Genomic DNA, 11,006 nt, shown 5'->3' on the forward strand with positions numbered 1-11,006 from the left:
TTGTAACTGTTCCATCTTCATCAAGTTTGTTTTTGAAGACCCATTTTGTGCCAATTACTGATCTGTCCTTGGTTCTTGGTACCAGATGCCAAACTTGACTCCTTTCAAATTTGTTGAGTTCATCTTGCATTGCATTTACCCAGTCTGCATCCTGCAAAGCCTCAACAATATTTTTAGGTTTAATAAGAGATAAGAAAGTATCAAAAATACAAAGATTCTTTAATGAAGATCTGATTTTGATTCCAGAGGCTGGATCAGTAATTATGTTCTCAATGGGATGAGAACTCTGATACTTGTAAGATTTCACAACCAGCTGGTTTCCCCTTGATGTTCCTTCAATGTTTTGTTGCTGAGGAACAGGTTCATGGACAGGTTCCCTTGAGGTTTGAGTATCATTTCCTCTTTGTTCTATTCCCTCTGTCATGTTGCCCTGAGTGGAAGGATCGGTTCCTTCCTCTAGTGCAGCTTCAGTCTGGGCTACGATTTCATTTGAGTTTCTTACCAGCATAATTGCTTCTTCATCATGTTCCCGTCTCTCAGAAAGAATGTTAATTTCATCAAAAACCACATGAACATTTTCTTCTACACACATAGTTCTTTTGTTATAGACCTTATAAGCTTTACTATATGAAGAATATCCCAAGAATACTCCCTCATCACTTCTGGGATCAAACTTACCTAGGGAGTCTTTACCATTATTGTGCACAAAGCTCTTGCATCCAAATGCCCTAAGATGGGATATGTTTGGTTTTTTCCCTTTAAGTAACTCATGGGGAGTCTTCTCTACAAGAGGTCTAGTCATACACCTATTTATGATATAGCATGCAGTGTTTACAGCTTCTACCCAGAAGCTGTGGGGCAGTTTACTAAAAAGAAGCACAGTCCTAGCCATATCTTCAAGTGTCCTATTCTTTCTTTCAATTACTTTATTTTGTTGTGGAGTCCTAGGAGCAGAGAAATTATGATCTATGCCATGCTCATCACAAAATTCAGCAAATTTAGCATTCTCAAATTCAGTGACATGATCAGACCTAATTGATGCAAGTTGATTGCCTAGTTGTTTCTGAGTTTTTCTAACAAAATAGGTAAACATGTCAAATTTTTCATCTTTAGATATTAAAAACAATGTCCAAGTAAACCTAGAATAATCATCAACAAGCACCATCACATATCTTTTGCCACATCTGCTTAATGTTCTCATTGGACCACAAAGATCCATATGGACCAGTTCCATCGTCCTGGTGGTGCTTATCATTTTCTTGTATTTAAAAGAGGATCTTACCTGCTTTCCTCTTGCATAAGCCTCACAAACTTTATCTTCCTTGAACTTGATGTTAGACAGCCCTATCACTAGGTCCCTGAAGACTAATTTATTGAGTTGACTTAGACTGGCATGTCCAAGTCTCTTGTCCGGGGGGGGACATTATCCAATACACAGTGAGTTCATTTTCTGAAAGTATGGATAGATCTACAATATATATATTGTTCACTCTTTTTACCTGCAAAACAATCTTGTTAGTGGTAAGATTAATCATAAAATATTTGGTAGAGGTAAATGCTACCATGTTACCTCTATCACATAATTGTGATACACTTATTAGACTGTACTTTAGTCCATCTATGAAGTAGACATTCTCAATAGAGTGAGAATCAGTCTTACCTACCTTTCCAATCCCATTGATCTCACCTTTCTTCCCATTTCCAAAGGAGACATTACCTCCTTTGAGGTCCTCAAGTGAAAGGAACTGGTTCTTGCTTCATGTCATATGCTTTGAGCAACCACTATCCATGTATCATATTTGGCTGCTCCCCTTTACTTGGACCTGTAAAAGGAAATCAGAGGTTAGTCTTAGGAACCCAAACTAGTTTGGGTCCCTTTCTATAGTCAAAAGGATGAATCAAATTCTTTTTAGCCCAACTTGGTAGCCTATTTTTCCTTTGAACAAATTCTTTGTTCTTTTGACTTGCCTTTTCTTTTGCAGTGCATTCACTTTTATAGTGACCTGTTTTACCACAGTGTGTGCAAATCATATTCTCAGGAAGTGTGAGGTACTTGCTTTTAGGATCCCATTTAGGTGCCAGGTTCCCAAAGCCAAGTCCTCTTCTGTTGCTACTATGATGTTCCTGTAGCCAAGAAAGTGCATTGGAGGACATGTTCCATTTACAAGTTCTGTCTAGCTCATGCTTGACCTTGCTTAAATCCTCCTTTAGAATTCTTACCTCCTTATCCCTTTTATACAGCTCATCTTTCATTTTACCTACGTTTTCTTCTAAAGTGAGTTGTGTGTGATCAACTATCCTTTTACTTGTTCCTAATTTCAGTTTTAGATATTCAGATCTAAGCTCTAGGATAGTTGATTCAAGTGCATGAACTTGGTTCTTCAACCCAACATTTTACTTACAGTTTCACTAACCCTAAGTTCCAGATTTTTGCACTTAGCCTTCAAAATCACACATTCTTTAGACAACTGTTCCTTTTCATTGTTTACATCCTCAGATTCATCAATCAGTTCTAGAAGTAACTCAAACAACCTTTCTTTAGACAATAATTTAATTTTGTCTTTGAGATGAAATACTCTTACCTCAGTTTCTTCATCAAATTCTCCAATGGCCATAAGTGCTTGTTTATCCCCATCATCATCATCTGAGCTTTCTCCCCAAGCAGCGACCATAGCTTTGGTTGATCCTTTGTTGTTGCTTTTCTTGGGTTGAACCTTTTCCTTCTTCCTGTTCCTTCGTCCAGGTCTTTCCTTCTTCCACTCAATTTCCCATTGGGGATAGTTTTTGATGTGGTAATCGGTTTTTCCACACTTGTAGCATCCATCATTGGTTTGCTTCTCAGAAACTTTTGATTTACTATAGCTTCCACTTCTTGAAGGACCCTTTCCTCTCCTCAAGTACTTCTTGAAGTCCTTGGTGATCATAGCCACTTCATCATCTTCTAGATTAGAACCTTCAGTGATTCTGAGTGCCAGGCTCATTTCCTTCTTAGGTACATCCATTTTCATGGTTTGTCTCCTAAGTTTTTAAGCAGTGAGATTTCCAATTAACTCATCCAATGGGAGAGTGGCAATATTCTTTGATTCCTGAATGGCAGTGATTTTTTTCTCCCAAGTAACAGGCAGAACCCTTGTCAAAATCTTCTCAACTCTATCTTCTTTAGGAATAATCCTTTCAAGATACTTTAGTTCATTTGTCAATGTAGTGAACCTTGTGTACATCTCTTGAATGGTTTCCCCTTTATTCATGGTAAAGTTCTCGTATTGAGAATACAGTAGAGTTCCTCTAGACCTCTTCACTTGAGGTATTCCTTCATAGGCCACTTATAAAGTGTCCTAGATTTCCTTAGCAGTGGAACAACTTTGGATTCTACTGTACTCATCTGGACCGAGTCCACAAACAAGCAATTTATTGGCTTTAGCATTCTTCTCCCATTTCCTCCAGTCCTCACAAGTGGAGTCAGCTTTTGTCTTTGGCACCTCTACTCCTTCGGCATTTATCTTCATGGTATCCAGTGGGCCATCTGTGACAATATCCCATAGCTCATAGTCTTCTCCTATGATATGATCTCCCATCCTGTTTTTTCACCAAGAGTAATACTGGCCATTGAAAAGTGGTGGCCTAGCAGTGGATTGCCCTTCCCAGTTTTCAGGTGGTGCACTCATCTTGATCTTCTCCTAAGGTGTTAGCCTCTTTAAGGATAACTTTCTCTGATACCATTTGATGTTTTATACGTCAATGCCACACAAGAAGGAGGGGGGTGATTTGTGTGGTGTCTAATTTTCGCGTGTACTCGCTACAAAAGGACCTGGTTCTTCTAAGTGCTCCTTAACCTACTGTTGACGAAATAGTAAATACGGAAAGTAAAGAACACAAGTATTTTTACGTGAAAAATACCCGGCTCAAAAGTTAAAAAACCATAACCAACTACTCAGTAGGATTTTTTCCCAACACTTCACTAAATCAATGAGCCAAAATAACATTTACAAAACTTTTTGTAAACCTAAGGATTAACTCTAATCTCGTTGTGGCAACCAGCCTCTAACTGTTGCGACAACTTCAAGTTAACTCTAACTTGAATACTCAGAGTACGTATTACAATTGCCTCTAGATAAAACTGAAAGGTACGAATTGAAAACCACCAACTATAATTGAACTAGAATAAAAGACAGACACTTGGAACTGGTTCTTCTAGCTGGTTCATGTAGCTTCAGGTTCGCACACTTGAATCATACAAGAATTACTTGCAAAATACCTTGCTATTTTGCTCTCAACTCACGTTTAACTTCTGCTTTTGTGCGTAACCGTAGAATGAGAACATCCTGCAATATATACAGTTAGTAGAATGGGAAATAACTAGAGTTTTAATGCTATTCTTCCTTGGTGGAAGAGTTCTAGTTATCCTCAACTTATAACTCTTCCCTTATCTTGGATAGTGTTCTCTTTGAGTAAGGAGTCCTTCTCCTTATCAATTATGTAACATTTTCGATCAGGAGATATCAGATATAGCAAGTTAAGATTATCTCCTTCACGTGCATTCCTCATGCTCGAATCTGTTCGTGTCTGTGTACACTGGGGATGGACCTGGTTCATGCCTGAGCTTCCTTTGTCAATCTTCAAAACAAAACTTCACTTGGGCCAACAAAGGCTGAGTTACAAGAAGCCATTTTTTGAATGCATTATCTGGTAACACTGTTGGAGTAAATATTATATTAGTTAGTGGAATTATCAAGAATAGAAACTTGAGTATGCTAGTTGACTCTGGTAGCACCCATAGTTTCATGGATGAGCAGACAGTGAAAGAAACTAGATATCATCCAGTGTACTCTACTCCAATTAGAGTGACTGTTGCGGATGGCAGTTATATGTACTGTAGTTCTACTTGTCCAGAGTTCACTTGGTAGATGAGTGGTAAAACCTTCAAGAAGGACTTAAGGATCATCAAGTTGGGAGCATGTAACATAATGCTGGGCAATGACTGGATGAAGAAGCTTAACGCCGCTATATTTGACCATGAGAAGAAAATTGTTACCATTAGGAAGAAGGCAAATAGAGTGGTCTTACATACCATTCCTGAAAGGGGAAGACTTAGTATGATAAATGGAAGCACCATGGGCAAAATATTGAGGAAAGGAAAGGTGATGATGGCACATTTGTTCTACTCAAGGTGGAATATAATCAGGAGTAAGTAGTGGTGGACTATGTTATGTAAGAGTTGTTGGCCAAATATGAAAAAGTGTTTGCGGAGCCTACAACACTACCCCCCACTAGACAATTAGACCATGCTATTCCTTTGAAGACTGGGGCCTCACCAATAAGTTTAAGGCCATACATGTACAACTTCTTCCAGAAAGAAGAACTAGAGAAACAAGTTAAGGATATGATGAGCCATGCGATTATACAGCCTAGCCAATCTCCTTTTTCTTCTTTAGCCTTATTAGTAAATAAAAAGGATGGAACATGGAAATTTTGTGTAGACTACACGGGATTGAATAAAATTACAATTAAAGACAAATATCCAATTCTTATAGTGGATGATTTGCTAGATGAGCTACAAGGGTTTGTGATTTTTTCAAAAAATTAATCTGAGAGCTGGATATCACCAGATCAGAATGAGACCAACTGATATGCATAAGACAGCAATCAGGACCCACCAAGGCCATTACGAGTTCAGAGTGATGCCCTTTGGGCTCACCAATGCATATGCTACATTTCAAGCTTTGATGAACCAGGTATTTCAGGCCCATCTTAGGAAGTTTGTTTTGGTTTTCTTTGATGAGATACTGATCTATAGCAAGTCACTAAACGAACATATCAGTCACTTGGTTACTGTTTTTGAGATATTGAAGGACCACTCGTTGTTTGCCAAAAGGTCTAAGTGTTCTTTTGGACAACCAATGGTATAATATCTTGGCCATGTGATAACTGCTACATGAGTCTCTACTGATCCAGAGAAGATTCAGGCAATGATGGAACTGGTGTTAGAGCTCTGAGAGATTTCCTTGGGCTCACTGGGTATTATAGAAAATATGTCCAGAACTATGGCATCATCTGTAGGCCCTTGACTGATTTGCTCAGGAAGGATACATTCAAATGGAGTGAAGAAGCTGAGACAACATTGGAGACCTTAAAGGCGGCTATGACTAATACACATGTACTTGCATTACCTGATTATAGTAAGGAATTTTATTGTAGAGAAAGATGAAAGTCACTCAGGGATAAGGGCTGTATTGATGTAGAAGGGTCGACCTATAGCCTATTTCAGCAAGGTATTGGCTCCAAGACACAGAGGTAGATCAATTTATGAAAAGAAATACATGCCATTACTCAATGTCATTGACAAATGGAGGCATTATCTACAGTATAGGCATTTCATAGCGAGGACTGATCACCACAGCCTCAAGTACTTGTTAGAACAGAAGGTTACCACTGCAATTCAACAAAAAGGCTTGACGAAGTTACTTGGACTAGACTATGAAGTCCAGTACAGGAAGCGAGCAGACAACCGAGTTGCATATGCATTATACCAGAAGTATGAGTTTATAGAAGAAGTGGGTGCGAACCATCCAACAACTACTCTACAGGCCATTAGAACTACAGTGCCAAGATGGATGTTAGACATCAACAGTAGCTATGAAGAAGGTGCCCAAATAGCTGAACACATTGCTGAGCTATCGATAGCTCCTGTTGGACCTCACCTATACCATTATTCAACTGACATCCTCAGAAGAAAAGAAAAAATATATGTTGGAGCTTCTGGTGGTAGTTATTGACTACCTTCCATGATTCACCTTTAGGTGGGCACTCTTGCCAGCTGGGAACCTTCAAAAGATGATCTCAAGTGTTCTATTAGCCTCTCATGAAATAGATGATTATTCAACATGTAGCTGCTTGTGATGTTTGTCAAAGGAACAAAGATGAGATTGTTCCTTACCCAGGCCTCCTTCAACCACTCCCCATACCTGATCAATCTTAGAGACACATAAGCATAGACTTCATCGAAGGATTACCCGAGTCCAAGGGTAAAGATGTTATCTTGGTAGTTATCGACAGAAGATCCAAATTTTCTCATTTCATGGTATTGACACATCCCTATACAACCCTAATTGTTGTTAACAAATTCTTTAAGAGGATTCACACTCTGCATGGCCTACCCGAGTCCATAGTCACTGACAGAGATATGATATTTCTCAGCAACCTTTAACAAGCTCTTTTCAGACTATTGGGTACTCAACTAAGTTTTAGTACGGAATATCACCCTTAGAGTGATGGCCAGACAGAAAGGGTGAATAAATGTATTCAAAATTACTTGAGGTGTATGCCCCCTCACAGACAAGTCCAATGGAAGCAATGGTTACCACTACCTGAGTGGTGGTATAATTCTAACTTCCATACCAGCTTGCAGTGTACCCTATTTGAAGCCTTATATGACTACTGTCCTCCTCAACTTTCTCTAGGACCCTTGGTTCACAAAACTGTTCCCGCTGCTAATGACTTGGTTATGAGAAGACAACAGATGTAACAACTTTTACAAGATAATTTGAGCAAGGATCAAGAGAGAATGAAACTTTATGAAGATGCTAGGTGGACTAAAAGGAATTTCAGGTGGGAGAAATGGTTTATTTGAAGTTGCAACCGTACATGCAAGTATCATTGGCTTTAAGGAAAAATTTGAAGCTCAGTTCCAAGTTCTATGGTCCTTATAACGTGATTGCGAAGATAGCACAAGTGGCATATAGTCTTGAGCTTCCTGCTGATTCTAAGGTCCATCGAGTTTTTCATGTTTCTTTGTTGAAAAAGAAGGTGGGCACTGGTGTGGTCGTGCAGACTTTGTTGCTTATGACTGGTGAAGATGGACAATTTCTAGCCAGGCCTGTTCATATATTGCAAAGACAGATGATGAAACAAGGTAATACAATTGTTATCAAGGTCCTTGTTTAGTGGTCTAATTTGGCGCCAGAGGATGCAACTTGGGAAGACTATTAGTTTCTCAAATCCAAGTTCCCTGATTTTGATGCCCATCTTTGAGGACAAGGTTTTTTTTAAGAGGAGGTGTATGTCATGATCCTTCAAGCTCCATCGTGTAAATGAAAGAATTAGTTATACCAGAATTACAAATACCCAAAGGAAGGTCCCAGATTAGAAGTAGTTTAATGAGCAGCGATGGCCCATATCAGTTCAATTGAGGATATAAGCCAGCTAGGATAGAGAGAAAGGGCATAATAGAATTCGGGTAAATTTCTCTTTCTTCCTTCTCGATTCATCTGAACCTCATGTTCCCTTCTCTCTTCTTCTTCTAAATTCTGATCCAACCTTCTCGTTTCTACAAGTTTCTGGTCCCATGGAGAGTTACTAGTTTCTATTTCCTTTATTAGTAGAATTAGTTTGTAATTCAGTTGTCAATATTTCATTTATATAAACAGAAATTTGTCCCAAAATAATTGTTCTTCAATTAGTTTATTAAAATTCTCAACGCGATAATCAGAACTTGAAAATTTTCTTCACTTTCCTTTCCCCGTTAAAGTTCTTTACCTGATATATCTAAGGATGCTGCTGATTTTTTGAGAAAATTGAGATTTTTTCTAGCCTAAAAAGAAGAAGTTTGGGCTTCACAACAAATATGGAGAGGAAAGAGTAACCACAAAAACTCTTTAGCTGAAATATTGGTCGGAATAACTCTCCGACGAGTTGTCCGATATATACACTAAATATGGCTAGAATAAAACTCTTCAACGGTAATTTTATTTGATCACTTGAGATGAACGATGAAAATGGGGTTGGGAAAATATTAAAGACGTGTTAGACGTGGCGGGTAAAGGAGGAGAGGAGATGGGGTGATCTAGCAAAATGTCCAATAAAAATATACCAAATTTATATTTTTAGTATGTGATTAATCTTCTTTACTTGCTTCTATTCGAGTTTGGGAGAGTGAAAACAACTTCTTTGCCGCATCACCTTTTATGGTGGTATTAAATTCACTTTAGATAAGGATAGAGAGGTGTCGACCTATAAAGATTAAGTGTGAAACTGATTTTTTCGAACAAGTACGGAGTGATTTTCTCAAAATAAAAACATCCTAAAAGATTGTCCAAAGCTGGCACCATGAGCAATTAGTTTTTTCAACACAAACTTATTTGGTTACACCATATCAGATACAGAAAATTCATATAACCGACTCCAACTACTAATATAAAATGCATAAAAATAAGAAATGTTGAGACATACTCCAAAAACACAATAAGTGGTCACTCCATCTCCCAAAACTCGTTGGCATTCAGTCTTTACAAACGTAAAGTCCTCTCCTTTCTTGCTTTGATTAAACTGACTATGAAAAATCTCTGTCTTCTCATTGGCCAATTCACGCTTCAGCAACACTGATAATTGGACCGTTTGATGTTCAGTACCTTTTGATAACATTTGTTAAGTCCCCCTCTCAAATCAGATAAAGATTGAATCTTTATTCCTTGTAATACAAAATGTAGCTTCCCAAATCACTCCTCCATTGGTTGTTAATCCATTAAATCCAACAATGTCCTAAACACACCAAAAAAAAAAAACGAATAACCAACTTAATACCTCCATAATCCAGGCTAAGATTTAGTGATAGTAAAAAACAAGAAATGCACACCCCTAGATTAAAGACTCAGAACCCTTTTGGGCTGAATAATCTTTGATTGGGCTGACATTACAGTCATCAAGAATGCAAAAACTCCATTTTTTTCCTGAGAAAGAGAAAAAGGTCAATTTTTAAGTACGTATATGGTGATTTTGGGCTTATTTTCCTCCTCTATATGTCCCTTTTTTATCTATTTTTTGAGGAGAAAATATAGTAATTTGGTGGGGTTATTTTGTGAGTGACAATACATACACATGTGCTGACATGGTCGAAAAAGCATCGTACTAAGTTTGGAGTTCGGCGTTACCTAAATGTTGACATTATATGAGTTGTTAATCGGAGTCCTGAACCAAAGTATTAGTTTTTTGGACTCAAATCACAAAAATAGGTGAAAATAATAATTGATGACCATTATATGTATAGCGTATGAATACATATGCTATATCTGTTAATTGACTGACCCAGAATAATTGGTGGGTACAGCGCATAACATAATTATACTACATGTATAGCGCATTTAATAAATGCGTTATACCCTCCAATTATTGTACTACTTGCACAGATGTTTTGCTTATTTAAGGAGCTTCATTCTTTCTTCAAAAATTCATTCCGAAAAATTCAATCTTCTGCATCCTTTTTTTTCGTTACTCATTCCGAAATATTTGCTTACTTAACTTTTTATGCATTTGGCCATAATGTTTGAAGAGTGAAAAATTAGGGTTGCATTATTTTGGTGGGTGAGGTTGTCGTGGAGAATAACTCAGTACACTATAGTTGTTCTCCACAGTGTATTGTTAAGTTACCACTTACATTGGAGTACGATAGATTGGTATCGTTGATAAGTAAAAGAATGAGTGTGAGCAAACGTTCGGTTAATATTAATTTAACCGGAAGATATCCATATTCTCTTACTCTGCAAGGGGTTGCTTGTTATGCTAAGTTTAACATCGAAGACAATGAAACTCTGAAAGATTTTTTGAGGACACCAGATGAACACCGGGAACTTCTTGTGATAAAAATACTGAAAATATATGTCAAGTCTGAAGACGTCTGCAATATTGAGGTTCCGCAAAATAGGGATAACCCTCAATCATCTGGTGGTGTTTTTAGAGTAGTTTTATCCGAACAGGTTCCGTTTGAAAGAGTCTGACCAGATCTAAACTTATCTCCATGGACGAATGAGAAGCGAGGACATAATTTCTTCCCAAGTTTACATAATTCACACGTCGAGTGGTATATTTCAATTTTCCTTTTCTTAGTATATTTTTTATGTATCATATTCGTGCTAACACTCATATATTTCAAAGGGGGTACCGGCCAAATATGAATTTTATAATTTATTAACCAACCAACAGTTGGAATATGCCAAATTTTGCTAGTTTGGAGCATG

The 11,006-nt window shown here is 37.8% G+C and overlaps 1 protein-coding gene across 1 annotated transcript in view; it reads right to left on the reverse strand.

Annotated features, from left to right (window-relative positions):
* The window catches only part of LOC104113537 (probable protein phosphatase 2C 12), a 31,883-nt gene extending 22,328 nt beyond the window's left edge, over nt 1-9,555 (reverse strand). Inside the window, exon 1 of the mRNA XM_018776781.2 lies at nt 9,226-9,555. Coding sequence (XP_018632297.1) covers nt 9,226-9,417 — 192 coding nt within the window. The 5' untranslated portion in view covers nt 9,418-9,555. The remainder of the gene's footprint in view (nt 1-9,225) is intronic.
* Between the last annotated feature and the right edge of the window lie 1,451 nt (nt 9,556-11,006).

Source organism: Nicotiana tomentosiformis, chromosome 12 (assembly GCF_000390325.3).
Source record: "Nicotiana tomentosiformis chromosome 12, ASM39032v3, whole genome shotgun sequence".
In the NCBI taxonomy this organism is placed as follows: Eukaryota; Viridiplantae; Streptophyta; class Magnoliopsida; order Solanales; family Solanaceae; genus Nicotiana; species Nicotiana tomentosiformis.